This window comes from Paroedura picta, chromosome 8, assembly GCF_049243985.1.
Source record: "Paroedura picta isolate Pp20150507F chromosome 8, Ppicta_v3.0, whole genome shotgun sequence".
NCBI classification, from domain to species: domain Eukaryota; kingdom Metazoa; phylum Chordata; class Lepidosauria; order Squamata; family Gekkonidae; genus Paroedura; species Paroedura picta.
Genome location: NC_135376.1, coordinates 3,132,313 through 3,157,890, shown reverse-complemented (window position 1 = coordinate 3,157,890; position 25,578 = coordinate 3,132,313). Strand labels below are relative to the sequence as shown.

Below are 25,578 nucleotides of genomic sequence, written 5' to 3'. Positions count from 1 at the left end.
GACCATGCTACCTAATACTATTTTCTCAAAATGTTAGGTAGTAAGCTAGCTTGTAGTGGAATCGTAGTTCAGAGCGGTTCTAATCTGGAGAGGAGGCTTTGATTCCACACTCAGCAAGCTGGGTGACCTTGGGCTAGTCCCAGTTCTTGCATAGCAGTTCTCTTCGAGCTCTCTCAGCCCCACCAACCTCACAGGGTGCCTGTTGAGGGGAGAGGAAGGGAAGGCGATTGTAAGTCACTCTGAGACTTCTTCAGGTACCAGAAAGCGAGGTATAAGCAATTCTCCTTGTTTTCAGTTGCTTGTTTTAGAGTTTTGTGCTTTACCTAATATATTTGTCTATATTAATATTTCTAACATTCTACTAATACATTACTAATTTGCATCCTCTTGCCCTGGGGACTCACTTGAGGGATGCAGAGTTACCCCAGGTCACACCAGCAAGGGACTGACGGGGAGGGGGAAGGTCCAGCTTTGGAAATGCCTAGAGATTTGGGGCCTCATTGGGATACGCTATAGCAGTGGTCCCCAACCTGCGGGCTGCGGCCCGGTGCCGGGCCGCGGCTCCCTCTCCCCGCCCCCCCGCAGTAAAATACTTCCCAGGCCGCAAGCTTGCGGCCCGGGAAGCTTCTTACTGCGGGAAGGCGGGGAGAAGGAATCGGGGCCGCGCCCGTGTGGGTGCAGCTCGCGGGCGCGGCCCGATGTGTGGGCGCGGCCGATGCGTGGGCGTGGCCCGCGTGCGGGCTGCGCCCCAATGCCCTGCCGGTCCCCAACCTCAGAAAGGTTGGGGACCACTGCGCTATAGAGTCTGCCCTCCCACGCATCCATCCTTCTCCAGGAAAACTGATCTTTGTAGGCTGGAGAGAAGCTGCCATTCCAGGGGATCCCCAGGCTCCACTTGGAGGTCTAGAACTCACAGGGTTCAGAAAGGAACTCCCCAGCATCTGAAAAAGTCCTATTGTTAGCGGCCTAGAGGGCCATGGTTCCATTGCTTTAATCCATCTCTTGTTGGGTCTACCTTTCACCATTGCCTTTGTCTTATCATGATGCAACCAAAGTACAATAGCTAAATAGGACATTACAGTAGTTTGGTCTCAACAATCCCATGGCATGGATCCAAGTGCCCCGACTGATCATATCACAGTAATGGGGCCATCTTCTGGCTTGGGCTAAGTTGGAAGGATGCATTGCTTGCTGCTGTTTTAACTTGCTGCACCAGCAGTAATGACGGATTCAGTATAATCCCTCGGCCAGGGGTCCCCAACATGGCTCCCGTGGGCACCAATGCCTTTCTCATCGCCCATCAAGTGTTTTTAGAAAGTGGGCTTCTGACTGGCTGTGCCTTTTTGGGGAAAAACCTGTTGCTTTGGCTTCAGTTGCCACCAAAGCACAAGGATCTTTACCATGTCACTGAAAAGCAGCTTGGGCAGCCATTTTGTGGCTGGTTGCACTCCCTGAGGCAGCCATTTTATAGTCAGCAAGTGTCAGTAAAAGACCCTATTTATTATTCGGGAGGGGGGTTGTTTTGGTTTTAACTAGAAATGCTTTGAACTATTAATGTAAACCACCTTGAACTGCAAGGAAATGTACAATATTAGTTTTTAATTAATGAGGGAAGTACCACGTCCTGCAAATCTCCATGATTCCAGTAGCTTTACTTCTGTCTTGTTAGGACTTAGTTATGACAGGGGTGGCCAAACAGTGGCTTTCCAGACGTCCATGGACTGCAGTGACCAGTGGAATGCTGGCAGGGGCTCATGGTAACTGTAGTCCACCAACGTCTGAAGAGCCAGCTTGGCCACCCTGTTTTATGAAGTGTGGTAGAAAAGGCTAGGATGGAAATTGCAGAATAAAACAATGAGCATTCATTTCTTTAGGACAATTCTATCAAATCATGGATCCTCCAACTTTAGAGTCAGAATGCTCAAACCCATCCTAAAGTATGTGCAATGCTACATAATCTTACTTGCAGAAACAAAAAGGAAATGCTGCCTCACCTTTTAAGAAAGTCACACACTTGTCTTGAAAAAGGGGCTTTTAAAATTTCTAGCGTGCTTAACCAAACTGTGTGGAATTTCCAAGGAGTGGACAGGGGATTTCTATTTGATTTCCCTTACATCTTGTTTGAAAGGTGCAACAGCATTAAATGGCTGAATTCCCAAGGAGCTGAGCTGGTGCTAGAAGAGGGCCTGGTGCTCAGGACTCCACCATTTCCCCAGCTGACCAAGAGGCTCACCCACCAAAGGAAATGACATTAGGCTAGGCTTTCTCAACTGAGATTTCGTGGAACCCTGGGGTTTCCTGAATGGGTGAGAGTTCATTAATTTTTACTTTTTTGTAAACTGGTTAAACATTGATCAGGTGATACGACCATAATGTGTTCATGTGGGTCTGTCCCCCCCTCCCAAAATGGCCAATGATGGGCCCAGGTGCATGTGTACACAGCTCTGCTTCCCAACCATATTCTACCTGATCATGCCTCTTCTGGGGTTTCTCGAAGCCTGAAGAATGTTTCAGGGGTTTCTCAATGGCAAAAAGTCAAGAAAGGCTGCATTATACACTGAAATATATATCTGCCTCTTCTCTCAAGCTTAATTCATGAGGGCCAACCCTGATATACAATGGGAATGCCTGATGATCACTAAAACACAAACTTTAGGTATGTGCAGGAAAAAGCTATAGGAGTATAGTTGTGTTGTTTTGAATCAGCAGAACACAGCGGTATCTTAAAGACCAACAAAGTTTTATTCATGATAGAAGCTTTTGTGTGCAAGCACACTTCCTCAGATGTTGAGTCAAAGCTCTCCTCTTCAGACAGGAATGGAGCAGAAATGGAGATCCCGGAGTCCTCTTCTCCTAGTCAGATGGTGGGAGGAGTTTTGAAAAGAATGCTTGTAAAGCAGGCAGAGGAACAATGCACACTGTTAGCATCTTGAATGGAACAGAAGGGGAAATATAGCAAGTGAGCGGTGGCCAAACTGTGGCTCTTCAGCTGTCATGGACAATTAACATGAGCATGCTGACAGAGGCTCATGGTAATTGTAGTCCATGGACATCTGGTGAGCCACAATTTGGCCATGCCTAGTATGTTATGCATCCTTTACAACATCCCTCTCTCCTTCTGAACGCCTTCCTTGACAGTCTCCCTTCCTGTTTAGCTCATGAGATTTGGCTCTACCATGCAGTCATCCCGCTCCTACCACATACTAGAAAGGCCAAAAAGGGGATGTCTAAATTCTCACCTGGACTACATCAGCAATCACCTTCATCCTGCAGACTACCTTCCCTAGCAAATTATGCAATCTGAGCCACACTAGGCTACGTCAATGCTCAGAAACAGCACAAATCTCCACTTTAACACCTTCAGTAAGGATGATACTACAAGTAGTACATGTGGCTTGTAGTACATGTGGCTTAACTGTTAAGTACCTCTTGATCTATTACTTTTTTATAGACTTTGAGAGCCAGCTAATCTTAAGAGCTCGGTTTAATTCCCTGCTCCTTCAAATGCAACCAGCTAGGTAACCTTAAGCCAGGTCCAGTTCTCTCAGAGCTCCTTCAGTCCCACCTCTCTCACAGGGTGTCTGTTGTTGGGAGAGGAAGGAAAGGCAATTGTAAGACACGGAGACTCCTTTGGGGAGTGAAAAGTGGGGTACAAAAAACAAATATCTTCTTTTCAAATTCAATCTGTGGTCAAAAAGGTTCAGTAGACGGATGTAAATGAGACTTTCACAGACGGTTTTGTGAGGTACCTCTTTTAAGGATCACAAGTCTTAGAATAATTTATTTAATATAATTGTACTTTGCTTTTCTCTCCAGCAAGCAATGAAAATACTTTACATCTTATTTCCACAACAGCCCCGTGAGGTAGGTTAGACCGGGAGACTATGACTGGCCCAAGGTAACCCAGCGAGCTTCCATGGAAGGAGCGGGAGTTCGGCCCCGGACCCACCAGATTCTAATTTGCTACTTTAAACCACAACCACACTGACGCTCAACCCTTTTCCACCTCCCCCACCCATGGGTTCTGGACGGGCATTCAGAGGTAATCCGAGTGCTCATCTGCTGAATGCGGCTTCTCCTGTCGTGCATCGCACCCAGGCTGAAAACCCATGAACGCTTACCTGGAAGTAAGGCCCCTTGCACTCAGCAGGGTTTACGTAAGAGTAAGGGATTAGGGGACTGCCCTGCAATATCTGCCCCCACCCCTATCCGTCCTCTTAAATGCCCATTGGGCTCCCAAACCAGCTTCCCCCCTCCCGCACAGCTGAAACGGCCAAACCTCACAAAATGGGCAACACCACGCGGCTGCACCGCAAGCCCACCCGCACACGTGCTTCACTTCCTCCGTGCCACTTCCGCTCGTCAGAATCGACCAATCGCAGCACGCAAAGCACCCAGCGCCCTCTCTCTATTGGCCCGGAGCCTTCCGCCCGCCTCTCACCTGGACGCGCTTTCCAATTGGGCGGGGCGAGACCAGCCCCCATTGGTTGAACGCCCCGCCCCCGGAGAGGGGGGAAGGCCAACGAGTGGCTGCCTGTCTTGGGGAGTGGGCGGGGCAAGGGACGCTGCGCCCGCTCCGATTGGCTGAAGCGACGGGGCGGGGGGGCCGGGAGAGGGAGGCGAGCCAGTCCTCGACCTCACTCTTTCCGATTCGGGCCGAGACGCGAGTGTGGCGCTGGGATCGTGCGGTGGTGCTCTCGGCTCGCTCGACATCCGGACCACTCCGCCGCCATTATGGTGAAGCTCGCCAAGGTGAGGCCCGCGGCCTAGCTGAGGGGAGGCAGAGCGCGGGGAAGGCGCTTCGATCCCGGGGAGGCGGCTGAGGCGAGGGCCTGGCGCGGCCTTGCGCCCGCGGGGCCGTTTCCAGGCCGCCCGCGCCGACCTGTGAGGGAAGAGCGGGAGGGAGAGAAGGGAGCAGCGGTTTCAAGCTCCCCCCTTTGCTTGTGTTTTTTTTCCTCCGTATTCCTCCTCCGCTATTGGCTGACGAGGCGCGCGTGGCCTTAGAACGTTTAGCCGTTTCAAGGCTCCCCCTTTTCTTTTCAAAGGGATTCGCAGGGGAAGGGCGGGCGAGAGGAGGCGGGGGCGCGCACGCGCTCGGAGGAGTTTCCAGGCGCCCCTCGGTCGGGGCACACACGCACATACGCGCGCGCTGCAGGCGGGGAAGGCACGGAGCATGCGCGCGCGCCTCTTTTTTTCCCCCTGCCTCGCAGCGCGCGCGCGCTTCTTCCCCCTCCCTTCTCTACCCTCGCCACGTGACGAGGCCCGGGGAGGTTTTCGCGGCACGTGGAAGGGGCGGAAAGAAGCCCGGCCGCGTTTCCCGGCGGCACCACGCGGCGAGGCTGGGCCGGCCTACGGGCCGCCATCGGGGCCGGCGTTCCCGCGTGCTGCGCGCAACAATCCCGGGCCCCGAGGGAAGGAGTCGCGGGTGGGCGTGGGCGCTGCGCACGTGCTTTTCTCTCCCTTCCGTTCGCCCCACGAGGTGGGCCTGCAAAGCAACAGAGCCACGGTGCAATGGGGGGGGGGGAGCGTGGTCCGCCTGCCTTGTCCCGGATTATGGTGCGCATTAGAAATGGGGCAATGCAGCAGGATAAAGATGCCCTCCCCCCAGTTGCACGATGGGAGCGCCCTAGAGAGCAAGAAAAACGTTAGGAGGGTAAACTTTTGTTGAGAATTGAAAATAAATTCAGGTGGGTGGTCCACGGAAGTTGCATTCCCGTGGCTGCTTCAGGGCCAACGAAGTTTAAATCTGGATACAAGTGTTGAAACTCCCTTCACCTATACAAACCGGTATGAAGGGATTGAACGATTATTTTCCTCCATTTCATCCCCACCCCCAAAACTCTTTAATTCCTTCAGTGGTACCTGATTTTCCAAATCCTGCGCCAGGGAGTTAGCAGGGTAGAACATGGGCAAACATCCTTTGGGAACTGGGGCTTGGCCCCACGGGAGGGGCTGTTCGGGCAGATGGTGCCTTGATTATAGTTTCGCTTGTTTCCTCTGAAATCTTGGTCAGGAAGGGTCGAAATTCAGATGGGTTGTGGCTTCATTATGTAGGTATTATTAAAACAAGCTCAGTTCTAGTCCATTAGTGCCTTAGAAGATTTCGGGGCTCATCTTAGGCTACTGGACTTGAATTGAGGTGCTCTCATTCTTTAAAATTCTGCTTTAAGTTTGTTTTTCAGTACATTAGAGGAATGTTGAACTTGATTTTGTTCCTGCTTTAAACTTGACCTTTTTCCAGCCATGTGCTGGGCAGCTGCGGGCCTTCAGTCAAAGGAACCATTGTGGTGGAGGGCCCCATGTGTTGAATCCAGGGTTAAATAACTGGCCTTGTGGGGAGTTGTTCCAATCACCTTTGCTAAATACAGACCACTTCACAGGACTGCTTTGAGGATCAAACATGGAGAATAACCTTCACACATCGGTCCAGATACCATGGAAGGAGGGTGGAATTAAACCTAAGAACCTTGGAGATGCAGGTTCAAATCCCCCATCTGCCATGGAAGCTCATTTGGTGACCTAGGCCAGTCATTACCTGCCTCACAGACTTATTTTGAGGATAGATAACATGGAAGAGAAGGCCCCACCCCTCCCTGCAGACAAAGATGGGGTGTAAATAAGTAAAACCTAAAGATGCTACTAGCCCTGTTGTAATTGTTTTCTGTACTGCTGTACCCTAAAGGCATGCAGGTCTTAAGATTGTGATGCTTATCCTCTGTGCACTTCCCACGTACATTCTTGATTGCAGTATCTCCTGTTGCATGTTATGCTCAACCTGAAAGAGAAGTTGAATCCTCATCCATACTTTTTCCCTCTCTCAGAACGTTAAAAACCAGCCTAAACAGAAAAAAATGGCTCCCCCTCCTCCAAAGGAGGTGGACGATAGTGAAGAAGATTCTTCAGAGGAGGAGGAAGAGGAAGAAGAGAGCAGCGAAGAGGAGGTGAGAATTTAACATGTGGCCTCACAGTTCAGCACATGGCTTCTCACACACTTTGGTGCCTTTTCCTGTCTCTGCTCTTAGCGTTGTGATTTTCATGTAAACAGGGGCACATTCTTATTTCTCCATTATGGAACAATGTCTCTGGAGAGGTTCCCGTGCATGCTGAGGTACTTTCAACCATGCTTGCAGAGCCCAGCCCCACCCCACCGGGATGAATTTAGTGGACATTTTGAAGTGCGTAGGCCGCCTGGAAAGCCACATTATAAAAGCAGTTCCCATTTCAAATGATACCAAAATCAGGGAGGAGGGCAAGTTATTGGAGGCAGGGTAACGGAGACAAAAACCTCTTCACTTGCTGGTGGAACACACCAATGAAGGAACTTCCCTCGGGAGGGAATTGCAAAATTGACTTGAACTTGGCTGTTCTAAAATGTAACAAAATAACCATGGGCAACCCAAATTCAAATCTCCATTTGGTCATAGAATCTTCCAAGAAAACTTTGAGCCAGTCATATTCTCTGCCTAACCTACCTTACAGGGTTGTTGTGAGAATAAATTGGAACAACGTATGCCGCTAGGGGTCTCCGCTTGCAGAGAAAGGTGGGGTGTACATAAAACATAACATTGCATCAGGACCATTTGTCTACAGATCTGAGTATATTAGCAAAAACATTATGCGACTACTTAAGTCAATTTTGGCAATAAAACAAGTTTCTAAATTTTACTGGTGCTGTTCTCCCACAGATGACTTTTTCCAGATCTGCTTTAACCCTTCTGGCTCGTAATAATAATTCTATAGTGATAATACCAAGCAACTGAGTTTGATAACAAATGAGTTCCAAAAACACATGCACACAAAATCAGCTTTGTTCAGTTGATATCATGAGTCCAAGGAATTGTACACTTCTGGCATGCTATCTGGTGAAAGGTAGTACATCTTTAAAAAAGATATTCTTCAAATATGTAGTTCTCATATATGTATATTCTTTTAATTTGAGATATTAAGAAATCAGAATCCTGATTTCACTCATTATTTCTATTATTGCTCTGCCTTGTAAAACTGAGGTGTTCTGCTGGACCAGTGGTTGAGACCTTGCAAACATCTAATTACGCTGGCCTCCCAACCCAGTTAAAATCCATCAGAAGACTCAGTCGTATGCCCCCCCCCCCATTTCTTTAATAGGAGGCAGCACAAGCAATGCTAAATTGGTTTAATTCCAGGTTTTGAATTTATATTTTTAAAATTTTAATTATATATTTAATATATTGTATGTTTATAGCCAATATGAGTCCTCAGGAAAGGGCAGAATAAAAATACAAGAATGAATAAATACCCATTTTTAATTTGCTGCATTTTTAACCTTTCTGTTCTCCATGGAGCCCAGAGCCTACAGGTCGGGAGAGGCAGCCTATATAATAATGAGTATAATAATTAATGAATTAAAGTTTACATTGGCTTACTTTCCCTGTCTGACTCTTAAAGCAACTCTGTGAGGGTAATGCTGAGAAAGCAAATCAAGTGCCAAGGTAAAATAGTGAAGTGGGAATTCAGAGGAAGGTAGTTAATTCACATTCTTTCAGAATTGATACATCACTCATCCACTCTCCATTGATCATGTAGTTAATTAATTTCAGCATGCCATGATTCAGAAGGGTACATCCGTCTATCAACCTCCAATTTTGATATATCCTTCACTTCGTTTTCCCCCCAGAATTAAACCCAAAGAAATAATAACCATATAAACTAAGCTTGTTATTTCTGTTTGGTCCCTGCATTGGTCAAATAACTTGAATGTGCTGTCTGCTGATTTGATGCTCACCCTCTACCTGTATGTATGGACTGTTAACTTCCATTTAAAAATCTGAAGACGTATACATGCGCACAAAAGCTATACCTTGAGTAAAACTTGGCCTTAAAGATGCCACAGTGCTCGGAAGATTTCAAATAATTAGACTCTCTTTAATTGAGTTGACTTTACGAGTTATGCTAGCAAATCTAGGGAGATCTGATCATAGTTGAATCCATTTATGCCTCCTCTTTATGATTGTAGATTTAACAACAAAAGCACAATACTCCGAAATAAAAACAGCCTTTTGGGCAAAACATTCTTTTTATCCTGCACATGTTTTATATTTGTGCTGGAAAAATTTTAAAACACTGATATGATTTCTAAAAATTGAAATGGTTGCCCTTAATTAGATTACCCTGGAGGTGTGCTACAAGATCTCCCTTATATCAGTAAAATCAAGACAGTGAAGATGTAGATTTAAATCAGGGGTAGTCAACCTGTGGCCCTCCAGATGTCCATGGACTACAATTCCCAGGAGCCCCTGCCAGCATTCGCTGGCAGGGGCTCCTGGGAATTGTAGTCCATGGACATCTGGAGGGCCACAAGTTGACTACCCCTGATTTAATGCTTAGTTTATCCCTACAGTGGTACAGCCTTGCTTGGGGCGACCCACTGCGATTCATGACTGCTAGGATTATTGATGTTCCTGTCTTGCGCCTGTGAGTTGCCATCTCTAGAGCAAGCTGGGAAGTTGCTGTTCATGGTATGACAAACAGTAAAATGAGCTTGCTGGCTGAACAGTCAACTTCCGGTTTGGAAGAAGATGCAAAATGCAGCATAATCTCTGCATAATCTCTTGTCCAACACTGCCTGGTAAGGAGAGTCAGATTTGACTGCAAGCTAAGCGTGAGATTCCTGGCTCTTGGCGGGTTACAAGAAATTTCTTTCTGCCTATTTCTTGGGCCGTTGGGTGGCATCGCTGACCGTGCACCTCTGTTCTTTGTGTTGCCCCCAGATGCTGCCTGTGAAGAAAGCAACCCCTCCAGCAAAAGCCGCTAACAAAAAGGCCGTGGCTACCCCGGCAAAGAAGGCTGTGGCTACCCCTGCGAAGAAGGTAGTTGCTACCCCGGCTAAAAAGGTGGCTGTTACTCCAGCCAAGAAGACTCCAGTCCCTGGCAAAGGAGCGAAAAACGGGAAGAATGCAAAGAAAGAAGAGAGTGACGAGGAGGAAGAGGAAGATGAGGAGGACGACGAGGAAGATGACAGCGAGGAGGAGGAAGGTGAATCAAGTGTCAAAAGAACTTGTTCGTTGTTTTGCCTGTTGAAAGAGGAGCGCTGGGCAAAGTTTTGGGGAATTAGTGCCTTTTTCAGCCAAAAAAATGCAGTGGGTCTTCTTGTATGGAACTTTCTGTGTGTGCTGATTCCATCCAGAGTTAGTCAAACCGCAGCCCTCCACATGTCCATGGACTACAATTCCCATGAGCCTTTGACAGCATTTGACTACCCCTGTTCCATATGTTCATAACAGCAGCCGTGGTGCATCAGACAGTTGCTCCATCTGGCGCAGGGATGAGCAAACTGGCTCTCCAGATGTCCATGGACTGCAGTCACCATGAAGAAGGCTGGCAGGGGCTCATGGTAATTGTAGTCTATGGACATCTCGAGAGACACAGTTTGGCCACCCCCCCCCCAATCTAGTGCAGACATACCCAGCCTCTTTGACCCTATGGGCACTTTCAGAATTCTGGCTCAATGTGTAGGATGCAAGCACAGAATGGTGGCCTTAGGCCAGCCCCCAAATGTCAGGGACAGGGTAGCTTTTAAAATGAAAGAAACAGTGAAGATCTGTTGTGCTATGATGGCAGCTGTACATCGCCCTGAGATAGTATGGGATGGTAGTATATATGTCAAATAAAATGTTGGGGACCACTGATCTAATGCATAATATTTCAGGTACCCTGGTATTCCCAGGGAGGGGTAGAGAGGCCAAAGCTTCCTTCTGTTTCCTGCCCACCCCAAAAAGTTTCCATTGGCTAGTAGTCAACAGTAAGTTCTACAAGCTGGCTGAAGTAGAACACATCTTTGCGTATCATGACTCCATTATGCATCTTGATTGGGTTCTAAATTAGGGAAGTAAATTTAGCTCTGCATTTTCCTAGCCCTTTGTTGTGTTCTGTCCTGAACTTGGTCAACTTTGTTCTTAACTGTAAACCTGAAACTTCAGCCTTTCCTTTTTAAAAAAAGTGCCCCATTGATATCCCCACAGTTGGGAGCCTGGCTTCATTGTTCTTTAAGACAGGGGTAGTCAACCTGTGGTCCTCCAGATGTTCATGGACTACAATCCCTATGAGTTCATGGGAATTGTAGTCCATGAACATCTGGAGGACCACAGGTTGACTACCCCTGCTTTAAGAGATCTCATGAAGTAAGCACCTGGCAGCAGAGTGTCCTGAAGATGGGCCGCTGTTGAAAGGCAGGCTAGCAAATTGTAGTAGTTAAGAACATAAGAGTCCTGGTAGAACAGACCAGCAACCTATCTAGTCCAGCATCCCGTCTCACATAGTTGATGTTATTTATATGCATTTGCAGATTTCTATGTTGCCCTTCCCCGAGGAAAGCTCACCAAACATCCATGCAATACAACAAAATTGAAACATTTAAATATTAAAGTCCAATTGGGGGCTCACCACCTTCTCCTTTGGGAGGCAGGAATCCTTGCAGGAATGCCAAAGTTGGTTCTCTGTATTCCTCACTGATGAATGCTGAATGCTTGATTCCAGATGAGTCCGAACCAGAGCTTCCTGTGCCAGTGAAGAAGCCAGCAGCCCCGGCAGCAGCAAAGAAACCTGCAGCCCAGGCAGCAGCGAAGAAACAAGACTCTGAAGATGAGGAAGACGATGAAGAGGATGATGAAGATGACGAGGAAGAGGATGGTGAGTCAGTTTTGTAAGAATGGCTAGATGCATGATGGGCAGCACTTTAGGAAGGGGAGCTTTGTCTGTCTACGGTGCTCCTGGGCCCAATTCTTGCTGTGCTGCTGCAGACCCACGCAGAACTGTTTCCACGGAAGGTTTGTCAGTAGTGTTGCAGGAAGGATATTGGCTATTCAGCGGAGTAACCTGAAAAGAGCAGAGTCCAGTAGCAGGTTAAAGTGTAATGAGATTTGTGGCAATAGAGGAGCCTTTGTGAGTCACTGCACACTTCTGGGATGTGTTGCTGGTGAAGACGGTGGGACAAACAGAGCCCGTTTGCCAGCAGTCATAGTCCTCCCTTATTCATTCAATTCACCACCACTCCCAGGCCAGCTGGCTCATGGAGGTTTACAACAGTAAAATTAATACAAGGGAAGCAATAAAACCCTACCTCCCAGCCACCCCTCAACGCATCAAGCCTTAAAAACTCTGTAGCTCCCCTTTGACCCAGCACATCAGGGAGGGGCTTTGTAGATCTCCCTTGCCCTGGCCTCGAGCAAACACCTGGTGGAAGAGCTCCCAATCGCAGGCTCTGCGGAACCGAGTCATTGCCGTTAGGACCCTCGGCTCCTCCAGGAGTTCATTCCATCAGGTGGGGGCCGGGACCAAAAGGCCCAGGTTCTGGTTGAGGCCAGGTGAACCTCAAGTGGACCAGAGATCACCAAACTCGCAGAGCAGAGAGCCTTGTGAGGGACATAGGGCGTTAGACGATCCCTCGGGTACGCAGAGCCCTTCATGGGGCCCTTGAGAGACGACCGGGTGCAGGGACCCACATTGGCCGTGAAGGTTCTGTGAGAAGGAGACAGACTGTCACTGCTTTCCTTGACGCCCAGCACAAGTGATGAACATTGGGACTTAATACTGATATTTATCATGATGTCTCGAATGAAGGCTGATGTGTTGGGCCCAAGATGCTTCCAAGCATCACTGGGTATTCTTTGGCTTTACTGAATATTGGGCAGTACAGTACATGTGGCCTCTGATTAGAGCAGCCTTTTGACCATGGGAGGTACCCCTGAAATATTTTTCAGGCTTCATGGTACCAGGATGTGATGTCAGCTGGCCATCTGCCAGATGTAAGAGGAGCCTTGGGCAGAAAAGATTTAAATGGGCAGGGCCCCTCCCCTTCCCAGTGACTCCAGGCCCATCTTTGGCTACTTTTTCTTTCCTCTTCCCTTGGGACTGAAAACAGCAGGCACAGGATGGGAGTGTTCTCCTCAGCGGCCATTTTGAAATCCCCCAGCCGCAGTACCCTTGAGGGGCCTTCGTGGTTTGGAGTGTGAAGTAGGATGTGGAAGAGCCAGGTTCGGCTCCTGCTGGGTGGCCTTGACCCAGTCCCACTCAGCCTCACCTATTCCGTGGGAGAGTAGTTGTGTAGATGAGATGGATTCCTTGGAGTAGGCCTGCCTCATTCAGGAATGGTCAGCCTCCTCTTGTCTTTAAGTGCCGTCACATATTTACTGGCTCCTCTAACTTAGGAGGCAAGAGAAATTGCAGCAGTGTTACGGTTGTGGGCTGCGTCTAAATCGTCCACCTTGTGGTTTCAGATTCCGAAGAAGAGGCCATGGATACCACCCCAGCCAAAGGGAAGAAAGCTGTTCTGGCCAAGGCTGCCCCAGTCAAAGCTGCTGCAGGAGAGTCTGAGGATGAGGAGGATGATGATGAAGAGGATGACGACGACGAGGAAGAGGATGAAGAGGATGAGGAGGAAGGTGAGTCTAAATCATTGGTGCCGTCCTTCGATCTTCCTTGCTTGCTTTCCTTTTTTTGGTCCCAACGCTGGAAATGATGATTTCTCGCTGAGCTGATGTGATATGAATCACATGTGAATTATCTTCAAAGATAGTCAAGTCCTGATCCAGCAGTCTCTCTTGGTGAATGCTCTCTGCCGTTTCCCTTCTGAGATTTTTCTGACAGCTGGATGTCTCCTTTTTGTCCCATTCTTCTCCTCACCTTCCGCTAGAAGCTGTCCAAGAAACACCTGGAAAGCGGAAGAAGGAAATGGCCAAACAAAAGGGCACCCCAGATGCTAAGAAGAAGAAAACTGAAGGTTAGTGGCTGATTGTATTTGAATTTGTTGGTGTCCCTTCCAAGGATCCTATTCTAGGGGGTGTCTGCCTTGTAACCAAACTTTACCCTGGGTTGGTCCAAATCGCCCTTCAGTAACTCACACCAAATGAAGCAAAAACGTCTTGTTGAAGAAGTTCCTTAAAGGTCTTCTAAACAGCACACAGTCTTAAGGCACAAAAGCTGGAAATGATGATTTCTCGCTGAGCTGATGTGATAAGAATCACACGTGAATTATCTTCAAAGATAGTGAAATCCTGATCCAGCTGTCTCCCTTGGCAAGCCAAGCAGGATCGACCCTAGTTCGTACTTGGAAGGGTGACCTCCAAAGAATGCCAGGGTCATGACACAGGTGCAGGCAATAGGCAGCCACCTCCAAAGGCATCTCACCTGGCAGCCAGGCAATCAGGCTCTCATGCCATCGCTGCCAGTACGCATGCTTACTATGACAGTGCTGAAGATTTGCTTCTCTGCAAGCTAACATCGTAGAAACCACTGTTACTGGGCACAGACTGCTCTTCGGTGGTTATTGACGGGCCAATATAACTCTTCCTCATTGCCCTTTCCAGAAACTGCCTTTTCCCTCTTCATGGGCAATCTGAACGCTAACAAGGACTTCGAGGAGCTGAAGACGGCCATCAGGAACTTCTTTGCCAAAAAGGACCTTCAAGTCCAAGAAGTCAGGATTGGCAACTCAAAGTAAGAACTTTGCTTGCTCAGGAAGAGCTTCGCTGTATGAAACCCACTTGGCCAGTCAGCCTTGAGTCTGTCAGGGGCATATCTGTTAACGGCCAACTTTAGTGTGGGGAGAGCTTGGGTGAAGGCAGGTCATGAATGTATCGCAGGTCATGAATGTAAAGGTGGAATTTTGCTTTTGAGTTCAGAGGAACTTTGAGCCCCATGGCCACCTTTGGAATTCCTCCCAGGGAGGTGGGTACAATCACAAAATGGCTGCTGCAGGGGGTGGAGCCAGACACACAATGTCAGGAGGCGAGGCTATATATAACTTCTCAGTTTCAGAAGCTATGCTTAACAAGGTGCCTTTTAATATACACAACCAATCGGAAGCTTTGCTGGCTGAATCTGCCCCTCCCCCTAGCCCATTCCACATTCTAAAATCACTTGGCAGGAATGAGTAAAGCTGTCGGGCGCCACGGTGCCCAAGGTTTGGAACCTCCAGCTAAATTTTATTCAGTCACTTCACTTCTGGACGCAGGAAGATTCTAGGGCCAGAGGGAAACTACGTGACATCAGGTGCTGCCTAAATGGGCTGTAGATCATTTTAGTTCTGGAAGCTCACACAGACCTTGGTGGCTCTTCCGCAATGCAGCTGATTTTCTTTGTAGACGAGATCTCCTTCTCAAAAGCTAGGATTAACTCCTTCCAGTCGCATCCTTTTTGGCACTTCTCAATCTGCCAGAGCCTGGTCGGGGAATTGCATAGGTAAATCTGATCGGATATTGGAAGTCACCCTCGATTTCTGCTTGCAGGAAGTTTGGCTACGTGGACTTCTCCTCGGAAGCTGAACTGGACAAAGCTCTGAAGTTGAATGGGAAGAAGTTGATGGGCCTGGAAATGAAACTGGAAAGGGCAAAGAGTAAAGAGAGTCTGAAAGAGAACAAGAAAGGTATGTAGAGCGACCTCGTCTGGCACTTGGAGCACAAGCTCAAAAAGAGCGGCTTGGTTTTGCTTAGCCTTATGCCACACCGCCTGACCAGCTGAGCCTTCTTGGGGGTCCATTTCTGACCCCAGGGGCTTCCTGTTAAGATGCTCTCAATTTAAAGCAGAGTTCAGTGAATTATTGGTTTAGAGCAGGGGTAGTCCAACTGCGGCCCTCCAGATGTCCATGAACTACAATTCCCAGGAGCCCCTGCCAGCGAACGCTGGCAGGGGCTCCTGGGAATTGTAGTTCATGGACATCTGGAGGGCCGCAGTTTGACTACCCCTGGTTTAGAGTACCTTATTGGTGCGGGAGGGGCTGTAGCTCAACAGCGGAGCCTCTGGCTGTTATGCAGAAAGCCCCGGGTTCGATGCCTGCCCTCTCCAAGTTGAGAGAACCAGGTGGTTGGTGACAAGAAAGACCTGCACCTGAGACCCTACAGCAGCCTTCCTCAACCTTCTTACTATTGAGAAACCCCTGAAATATGTTCCTCAAGTTGTGCCAGAAGTGGTGCAGTGATACAGAATATGCTTGGGAAGCATGGCTATGTACATGACCACTTGTGGCCCGTTCCCTTCTCATTCTCTCCAGGCCCATTGGCCATTTTTGGATATCGGGGGGTCATATATGGTCATATCACCTGATAAATGTTTAACAGATTTAAAAAATACATACAGAATTTACTCCCATCCCTTCAGGAAACCCAAGGCCATTGAGAATCCCACGGGTTTCACGGAAACCTGGTTGAGAAAGCCTGCCCTAGAGAGCTGTAGGCGGTTCAGGCTGAGGGCAAGACAGCTTTGTATGTATTCATGCGTGTGTGTGTGTGTGTCACTTCTAGAGAGAGCGGCGAGGACCATCTTTGTGAAGAATCTTGCTTACAGCGTAACGCAAGACGACCTGCAGGGAATTTTTGAGGAGGCCATGGAAATCAGGCTGGTGTCCAAAGATGGGAGCAGCAAAGGGTATGTGTTCGAAGTCATCACCCATCGGTTTATTTTCCGGGGAATTTATGAATGTACAGGCTCGCCACCACCATAATTCACTCAAGCGGGAGGGGGGGGGCAACCTTTTTGAACTTGCGGGCACCTTTGACAGCATGGTGGGTGCAGCCACAAAATGACACCACAGGGGGCAGAGCCAGCCACGAAATCGCTGCTGCAGGGAAAATTTTTGTGCTGTGTTGGCCACTTCTGTCCGAAAACACTTGGTGGGCGTCAAGAAAGGTGTCGGCGGGCACCATGTTGGGGACCCCTGTACTGGTGAGGGTGTTTTTAACCTCCCACGGACCATTGACGTAAGGATAAATGTTTGCTCAGAAACCTCCTCTCCCAATTTCAGGATTGCCTACATTGAGTTTAAGTCCGAAGCTGATGCCGAAAAGGCCATGGAGGAGAAACAAGGCATGGAACTTGAGGGCCGTTCCCTCATCCTCGACTACACAAGAGAGAAGGGTCAGATGGACGGCGGCTGGAAAGGTACAAAGGGAGCCCAGCCAGGTAAAGCCATGCGGGGAACCCGAGGACTGCAAAATGCACTGCAGAGTCACTGGCAGCCTAGCGAGGGAAGGAGCGCCCTGGCCAGAAAGGACGCGGGTTTCCTCTGGATGTCTCCCCATTGCATAACTGTAGACTGGAGAGAGGGAATGCCCACTGCTCGCTCAAGGCCACCGAAACTGGTGTGTGCGTGCGTGTTACAAAATAGACCCTCAATGGCGGTCTGGCTGAGTTAGAGAAATGCTCTGATGGGTGCAGAGAGAGAGAGAGACCAGTAAGGTGTGTTCGGGAATAGACAGGTACCTTTTCTTTGCAGGTGGAGAGTCCAGAACTCTTGTTGTGAACAATCTGTCCTACGATGCGACAGAAGAATCTCTTCAGGAGGTGTTTGAGAAGGCGTCGGCCATCAGGATCCCACAGAACAACCAGGGGAGGCCTAAAGGGTGAGTCAGAACACGCTCTTTTGGCTGGTTTACGAAAGCAAAAGATGCAGGCAGGCAGAGTGACGGGGGGTCCCGTCCCCCTCAAAGTAGCCGACAGGCCTCATTCTGCACAGGAGTGTCTGTTCCCCTCTTGACCCCGGTTTCTCTCCTCTCAGGTATGCTTTCTTAGACTTCCCCACAGCCGACGATGCCAAAGAAGCCCTGAGTTCCTGCAACAACACAGAGATCGAAGGCCGGACTATCAGGCTGGAGTTCAGCACGCCTGGCCAAAACAGGAATTTCAACGCCAGGGGAGGATTTGGCCGTAAGCAGACTCTGGTGTCCTTGCTGGGGAAAGATGCCTCTTAGCATCTGGGATAGTCTCTCAGTCCTGAGCAGGCCTGTAAAAAATGCAGTTGTGGAGCCCCCTTGAAGTCTACCCCCCCTCCCCAAATCGAGCTGCAAGTTGACCTTCGTTGTTTTTGTTCCCTTTCTGTCCAGAGCAAAGCAAAACCCTCTTTGTCAAGGGCCTCTCTGAAGACACGACAGAAGAAACCCTGCGAGAGTCCTTCGACGGCTCCATCGGTGCCAGAATAGTCACAGACAGAGACACGGGCTCCTCCAAAGGGTAGGAGGAACTGCTAAATACGATTTCGATGTGTAAAGGAGAATGCATTCGGAGGCAGATGGGCTTTTAATGTAAAAGCAGGCGCTTTCATCCTTCTCAATGAGCTCCTTCCTGCTGGACATCCAGTGGCAGGCAATGGATTCGCACGAGAAGAAGAGCCAAGACCACGGTGGGGACCGCAAGGGCCTCCGCCTGCCTCGGAGGAGCACAGGGGTCCCCCCTGTGGCACAAGTCTTGCGAGTGGCTTGCTAGTTCAGAGCACGCAGTGAACACAGCTAGGTCTGCGGGCTGGAGGCTGCCTTTTCTCCAAGCACGTTGGTGTGGTGCAACGGTTCAGAGCGGCAGACTCCAATCTGGAGAGCTGGGCTTGGTTCCCCCCACTGCAGGGTGACTTGGTGCAGTCCTAGTGTTCTCAGCCCCACCTATCTCTCATAGAGTCTGTTGGGAGGAAGGAAAGAAAACCACTATAAGCTACTTTGAGACTCCTTGGGGCAGAGAAAAGCAGTGTCAGAAGCCTCTTACCGAAGCAGCACCATAAGTGCCCTCCTGGATCAGACCAGCATCCCACCTCCTGCAGGGCCCAACCAGTTCCTCTGGAGGGCCAGCCACAGGGCAGAGAGGCCGAGGATTTCATAAGAACATTAGGAGAGCCCTGCTGGATCAGGGCAGTGAGGGTCCCATCTAGTCCAGCATCCTGCCTCACACAGGAGCCAACCAGGCCTTCCCCCTGATGTTGCCTCCTGGCTCTGTGATTCAGAGGATTAGTGCTTCAGAACATGGAGGTTCTGGCTAGTAACTGTTGACAGACATCCCCCACAAAAAAAACAACTGTGTTTGTGCTTCACCCTGTGCTTGGCTCCTTGAATTTCTGGGAGCTCCAAGCATGTGAGTGCTGGCCAGGTGGCCTCAGCTGGGACAGCCTCTCTCAAGAGTTCTCTGCATGGCTGAGCACACAGAAAGCTCAAACTGGGCTTTGGCTGGTGGGCGGAGGCTGCATTCCATGACTACTGTTTAAATATTCTTGGAGGGATGCCTTGCGCTGACCCAGAATGGTCAAAGTGGAATGGTAGCAAAGGGCCACTTGCGTATCGCGGGTGACGCCGGTTATGCCACGTCGAAACTGAGGCCGTCTCCTTTTCCAGGTTCGGCTTTGTGGACTTCAGCTCCCCCGAAGACGCCAAAGCAGCGAAGGAAGCCATGGAGGACGGGGAGATCGACGGCAACAAAGTGACCCTTGACTTCGCCAAGCCCAAGGGCGACGGGCCACGCGGAGGAGGAGGAGGCGGCTTTGGCCGCGGAGGCAGAGGCGGCCGAGGGGGCAGAGGGGGCTTTGGCGGCCGGGGCGGCAGAGGCTTCGGAGGTGAGTGCTCTGATCCAGGTTTGGCCCTGTGAGCTGCGTCCTTTGAGTTGAGAGCGTGCCCCTTACCCTTTTCCGAAATCTCTCCTAGGGCGAGGAGGCGGCTTCCGGGGAGGCAGAGGTGGCGGCGGCGGCGGAGACCACAAGCCCCAGGGCAAAAAGATAAAGTTCGACGACTGAGGGGGCTCGTTGCATCTGAAGGGACTCTGGGGTTTTTTAATTCTGTCACCACACAATGACGGAGCCTTCTGAGGACATTCCAAGATGCATTTTGGGGTCCCTTAGTGAGACCTACTTGGGGGGAGGGAGGGGAGATCCTTTCAATGAAGAAACAGCCGTTCAACTTCCTGGCCACCGATATGAACTTTTTTTAAAAAAGCCACAAGAGATGTTGGGAGTTGACCCGTGTCAGTGCGTTGTCCCGAATTTATACCGTTTAACCCCCTGCCCCGTGTAAAAACAATAACTTCCTCATACATTTCTGTAGTTCCTCCTTTTTGTTTATTCCTTGCTGTAAAAATTGCAAAATGTTTTATCACTTGTCTTGGCACGCTGTCTTGGACAGATTAAAGGGCCGAAATGGGTTCGTGTGTGTCCTTGCCGGTTACCTTGAGTGGTGCACGGGGGGGGGGGCTTCTCCCCAAAGGGAGCTGGGAGAGGCTGGGCAAAGCATGGCGTTGGAGCCCTCGTCCTGCCCGGCACGACTCTAGAAATGTTTCGGAGGAAAGAACTGTCTTGTTTAATCTGACCCCTGACAGTGCCGATGCCCTGCTGGAGGCAGCCCAGAGGTCTTCCCAAGAGCGCCAGCGTTGGGTCTCCTCGACCGTAAAAGGCCTGGCAGGGCTGACATCGCCAGAAGCTGTACTTGTTGTGCTTATGCTGTGTGAGAGGCTGAGGGATTTTCAATAAACTTCTAGGTACTCTTTAAATTTTAAAAAGAGATGATTTTAATGGTTCATCTTGAAGCGTTCTTGACCAAGTGACCACAGCTGGCTTGTTTCAGAGTGAGGGGGAGGGGGGAGGCTCCCAGCACAGTGGCAGGGGCTGCATTTGTCAATGGTCCATCCTCGGTGGCTGTTTGGGGGCTGCTATTCTGACATGGACCATAGTTCTGCATTTGAAGGCTCATTCCGTTGTCATCCATTGAGAGTGGTGTGTCTTGAATAGTCAGGCCTGCAGCATCACAGTAGAAAAGAGCCAGAGCCCTTGCAGACTTAACAGAGGCTACCCAATGAAGATTAGAGCCACAGTCTGACCACTCCTGGTCTAAGGCCCCAGCCTTCTGGGGTCCAAAGTTCAAATCCCTGCGCTGCTACGGAGCTGCTTGTGACACTAGGGGCTGCCCCATGTGCTCAGTCCATTCTGCCATGCAAGGTGCATTTGGGCTAAGATGAGGTTCCTGGCTGTTGTGGGATCACTGCTGTCTACTCTGATTAGCAATGGCACAATGGTCTGGACTTTCCCCAAAGTATCAGATTGTCCCATTTATCTCCCTGCCACCACATGACCATGGGAACGTTATGGGACCAAAATATTTGGCTTTCATATGTTCAGTATTCATCCGCCTAAGGGGCAGGATAGAGGATATTCTCATGTACGAAGCCCCACTCTCTGAAGGGGGGGGGGGCTGTGCTGTGGCCCGGTGGCTGAGCATCTGGCATGCAGAAGGTTCCAGGTTCAAAATCTGATGTGCCCAGGGTTTTACGAGGGCCAGGCAGTAGGTGGCGTGGAAGACCTTTCTGTGCCTGGGGAATGAGAGAGCTGCCCTCTTGACTGCATTTGTGAGTTCACAAGAAAAGAATGTTATCTGTGAGACTGATAAATGAGACCACGTTAGAGCTGGTGGTTGTGAGGGCCTGAAATCAGATTTGGAAGCCCCTCGGGTGGGTGGGTGAGGGAGAAAAGCCGCTTGTGGAATTCAGCCATTTTGCAAGAGAGCCCTGGCCAGGTGCTGAGAGGCTGCTGAGGAAATGGCAGGTGTGCTTGAGCCATGGGGCCCTCCGAGCACCAGGGGGCAGCAGTGTGCAAAGGAACACTGCGAAGGAAGGAGTCTGGCACAAACTCGATGCCCTTCCAGAGCCCATTTAGTGCTTGTGGGCTGCTGCAGCACATCTGGATCCCATGGAACTACCAGGCTGTGTAGGGAAAGTGCTTTTGCATCTGCTTGAAATCCTTCAGTTTTGGGGTTAGGAAAGGGCATTCTCCTTACATGGGGAAGTTTAATATTTTAATGGTATTTATTTTGCTTTTAGAGTTGCCCCAAAGTGAACTGCTCAGAAAAATTATTCCTCTAAAATGAGAACACAGAATAAAAAGGCAAAATAATTCTTTCCTTTGATCTGTCCTGCTTTGATGCCCAGCGTCTCATAGCTCCTTAGATTTGTGAGGCCCCCTGGTAGAATGGATAAACCTGGAGATTTGGGAGAGGGGGCCATGTCAGGTGGGTACGATGCCATGTTGTCCACCTAAAGCAGCGGAATAAATGTTTTAAGGTGGGTTAGTCATAGAACAGCTCTCAAAGCTCTCTCAAACCCCACCTTCCTCACAGGGTTTCTTGTAGGGAGAGGAAAGGGAAGGCAATTGGAAGCCAATGGGAGACTCGGGTAGAAAAAAGCGGCATATAAGAATGAAATCTTCCACGGTAATCTCAGGGCTCTCTCAGCCTCCCCTCCCTCACAGGGTGTCTTGTGGGGAGAGGAAAGGGAAGGTGATTGGAAGCCGCTTTGAGCCTCCTCCGGGTAGAGAAAAGCGGCATCTAAGAACCAACTCTTCTTCTTCTTCTGTAATCTCAGGGCTCTCTCAGCCTCCCCTCCCTCACAGGGTGTCTTGTGGGGAGAGGAAAGGGAAGGTGATTGGAAGCCGCTTTGAGCCTCCTTCGGGGAGAGAAAAGAGGTGTATAAAAACCCAACTCTTCTTAACATCAGGACTCTCAGCCTCAGCTGCCTTGCAGGGTGTCTTAAACTGCTGTTTTAAACCTTTTAATGTGGAGTATTGGAGACGAAGGCTGCGAACACCATGGACAGCCAAAGTTGCCAACAAGATTGTTTTAGAGAGGAGCAAACCATCAATGTCATTAAAAGGGAAGATATTACGGCTGAAGCTCACTTACTTTGGACACATCATGCGACCAAACTCGCTGGAGAAATCATGAATGCTCAGCATGGTCAGCGGCAAAGGGAAACGTGGTCGCCAAAGGATCCTCTGACTCGACACGATCAAAGCCGATCCAGGGATGACCATGAACCAACTAAATGAAGCAGTCAGAGAGGGGCGCATGGCGAAGACTTTCCTGTGGAATCGCCAAGTGTCAGACACGACTGAACGGATGGCATCATCATCATGTTTACCAGGCTGAGGAGTGGGACTCCATAGATAATGGAGGATAGGTCTATCAAAGACCACTAGTGGTGGTGACTGAAGGGAACACCTAAAGCTTTGAACACCCAAGCTAGGAGGCAACATCAGGAGATGGCCCCGGACTCTGTGCCCTCCAGAGGAATTGGTTGGCCCCTGGGTGAAACAGCATGCTAGAATAGATGGACCACTGGGCTGATCCAGCAGGGCTCTTCTGCTGTTCCTCTAAAGACCTCAGCCACTTCCCTGTTGCTGGCCCTCCAGAGGAATTGGTTGGCCCCTGTATAAGACGGGCTAGAAGATGGACTCTCCGTGGTCTGATCCGCAGGGCTCTTCTGGTGTTCTTATGAAGGCCTCCTGAAATCCAGAAGCCAAGGGGTGTGCCTACCCAGTTACCTGCAAAGGGGTGACCAAGTAGCCACTTGCTCCCATTCCTGGCTTCTCCAGGGACATTTCCCTCCCACCCATCCACTCCTGACATCTTCAGAGTCCTTGCTTTGGTCGTCTCCAGCATCTGAGGCCAGGCAGGTGGCCACTTGAGAAAGGGCTTTCTCCGTTGTGGCTCCCAAACTTCTGGAATTCGCTCCTGAGGGAGATCAGTCTGCCTCCCTCTATCAATGTTTTTCCACCAGTGCATGAAAACTCTTTTACTTTTGTTTGGCATGTCCCTGGTGGCAGTGTTTGACCCCAAACCTGGTTTTGACCCTGTATATATCAGTATTTTATATTAACTTATCATTTAAAGTGGTTCAAACAGGTCAAACATGTTCTTGGGCACCGCCTCGGGGACCCCAGTTGGGTAAAAAAATGTTCCTTTTAGACATGGCTTTGCAACCTGAGATCGTGGGGACTTCTGTGTCTCCAGCGTAACCTGGGGTCATTCTTTTGACGATGGCGTGGCCAGGTGTGGCGCTGCCTCCAGAGAGCCAAGTTCAACACAGGTGTGTGCTTCAGTCACCTGCCGGGTCCGTTCCCAAGCGTTCAGGTTGCCCGGGAACCAGCGTGGCTGCCTTCCCAGCCCTCCCTCCGTATCAATCCACTCCCCACCGCAGACACCAGATCGTATCTGACTTGTTCGGCTCAAAGCACTACGCAAAGTTTGCTTGGGAGGGACGGGGCAGGCGAAGCGTTGTTTTTGCCAGCTGTTGAGCCGGAGATCCTGCCTCTCCCATCATAATAGACGGGGAGGATCTCGCCTCTGAGCTCTCCATTTAGCTGAGCCACCAGGAGAAGGTGGCCTGGCCTTAATGCGTTCAGCTGAGCTCAAGGCCCAGCTGCAGCAGAACCTGCGAGCAGAGACTGAGACGATGGAGTTGGATCAAGCCAGTGGCCCCTCCAGTCCAGCCGCCTCTGTCACACAGGGGCCAAAACCCAGGGGCCCTCAGGAGGCCCACCAGCAGGGCGGGAACTTCAGGAGGCCTCCCACTGTGGGATGAAGGAGGACTTCCTTTTCTCTGTTCTAGGCCTGCTGCTCATTCATTTAATTGGATGTTTACTAGGTCTTCTATAGTGCGAAATGGTAAAAAAGTATTTTCTCTACCTGCTCTATCCCATGTGGGATTTTGGAAGCCTCAGAAGAGCAGGAGAGGCCTGCTGGATCTGAACAGCCACCCATGCTGTAACCCACCACGAGCCACAAGGGAGTGGTGGGAAATAAATCTAATAATAATAATCAGCTGTTTCTAACACCCCACTTTTCACTATCGGAAGGAGACCCAAAGCGGATTCCCAAACCTCTTTCCCTTCCTCTCCCCGCAACAGCTACTCTGTGTGGTAAGTGGGACTGAGAAAGCTCTGAGAGAACTGCTCTATGAAAACAGCTCTGATAGAATTGACGGGCCCAAGGTCACCCAGCTGGCTGCAGGGGAAGGAGTGGGGAAACCAGATCCAGTTCTCCAGATCAGAGGCCACCACTCTTAACCATCCACTTGTGCATCTACACTGGCTCCCAATCTGTGCTCATCTTGACCTTCGAAGCCCCACACGGTTTGGGCCCACATCCCTGAAGGACTGCAGGCTCCCTTAGGAACCTGCCAGACCATTAAGGCCATCAGTGGAAGCCCTGCTCCACGTTCCCCTGGCTTCTGGGTGTAGAGCCAGCTTGGGGGCGTGTTTAAGAGCAATGACCTCTAATCTGGAGAACTGGGTCCTCTTACACGTACAGCCAAACTGGGTGACCTTGGGCCGGTCTCAGAGCCCTCTCAGCTCCACCCATCACAGGGTGCCTGTTGTGGAAGGGAGAGAAAGGGAAAGGTATTTGTAAGCTGCTTTGAGTCTCCTTTGGGTAGAGAAAAGCAGCTCATCTTAAGATGGGTGGGTAGTTCCAGAGCGCTCTCCCTGTGTCCCTCTCCGTGGCTGCTTTTTGGTTTGTTTGCTTAAAGTGATGTTCCCTGTATCATTGCCAGCTCTGTCTTGGCAGATTCCTGGTGATTTGGGGTTGGTGCCCTTGGAAGGTGGGATGTAGGCCAGGAGGGGGGAACTCAGCAGATTGAAGAGCCCCCCTCCCTCCGTTTCCGGCAAAGCGCCTGATCTCTTCGCTGGAGGTCAGCTAGATTCATTCCCAGATATCTCCAGGGTCCACCTGGAGGGGTCAGCAGCTCTTGTTCCCTTAGTGATCCCCCTTCCTGCCCCTTTAAAGGCCTGCTTTTGTACAGGTGTGCCCCCTTGGTGTGAAGATTGTGGTTTTGTTTTTAATGGCCTTTTGAGGCAAGTTTACATTGCATATGTTTTTAATCAGGCTAGCTGCTTTGCTGGCCTGGTTGGGGGCAGAAGGCGGGCTATACTTTTTGGAAATAATTAATCAAATAGGGCAGATCTGGGTTCAAATCCACCCTTCTCCTCACGAACTTCACAGGATGGCTCGTAATCTCCTCTGCTGAACCTGCTGTTTG

General features: G+C 50.0%; 1 protein-coding gene, 1 long non-coding RNA gene and 1 other non-coding gene across 5 annotated transcripts; 2 read left to right on the top strand and 1 right to left on the bottom strand.

Annotated features, from left to right (window-relative positions):
- Positions 1-2,723: 2,723 nt before the first annotated feature.
- Positions 2,724-4,312, bottom strand: LOC143842832 (uncharacterized). Its single transcript, XR_013233374.1, has 2 exons — positions 4,122-4,312; positions 2,724-2,928 (listed from the first exon to the last, which is right to left on the bottom strand). It is a non-coding gene; the product is annotated as an uncharacterized LOC143842832 (long non-coding RNA).
- Positions 4,313-4,577: 265 nt separating this feature from the next.
- Positions 4,578-19,917, top strand: NCL (nucleolin). 3 transcript variants are annotated; one of them, XM_077348084.1, is made up of 15 exons: positions 4,578-4,752; positions 6,822-6,941; positions 9,747-10,011; positions 11,512-11,664; positions 13,251-13,415; positions 13,670-13,753; positions 14,340-14,469; positions 15,261-15,397; positions 16,272-16,395; positions 16,772-16,929; positions 17,243-17,369; positions 17,525-17,673; positions 17,850-17,976; positions 19,119-19,336; positions 19,425-19,917. In XM_077348084.1, exons 1-15 carry the CDS (start codon positions 4,735-4,737, stop codon positions 19,511-19,513), a joined length of 2,064 nt encoding a protein of 687 aa, XP_077204199.1. In that variant the 5' UTR covers positions 4,578-4,734; the 3' UTR covers positions 19,514-19,917. The 3 variants fall into 3 exon arrangements, with proteins under 3 accessions (XP_077204199.1, XP_077204200.1, XP_077204198.1); XM_077348085.1 differs by having other exon boundaries at positions 13,667-13,753; positions 16,772-16,908; XM_077348083.1 differs by having other exon boundaries at positions 13,667-13,753.
- LOC143844113 (small nucleolar RNA SNORD82) lies at positions 12,535-12,604 on the top strand. The gene has a single exon (XR_013233814.1). It is a non-coding gene; the product is annotated as a small nucleolar RNA SNORD82 (small nucleolar RNA).
- Positions 19,918-25,578: the final 5,661 nt, after the last annotated feature.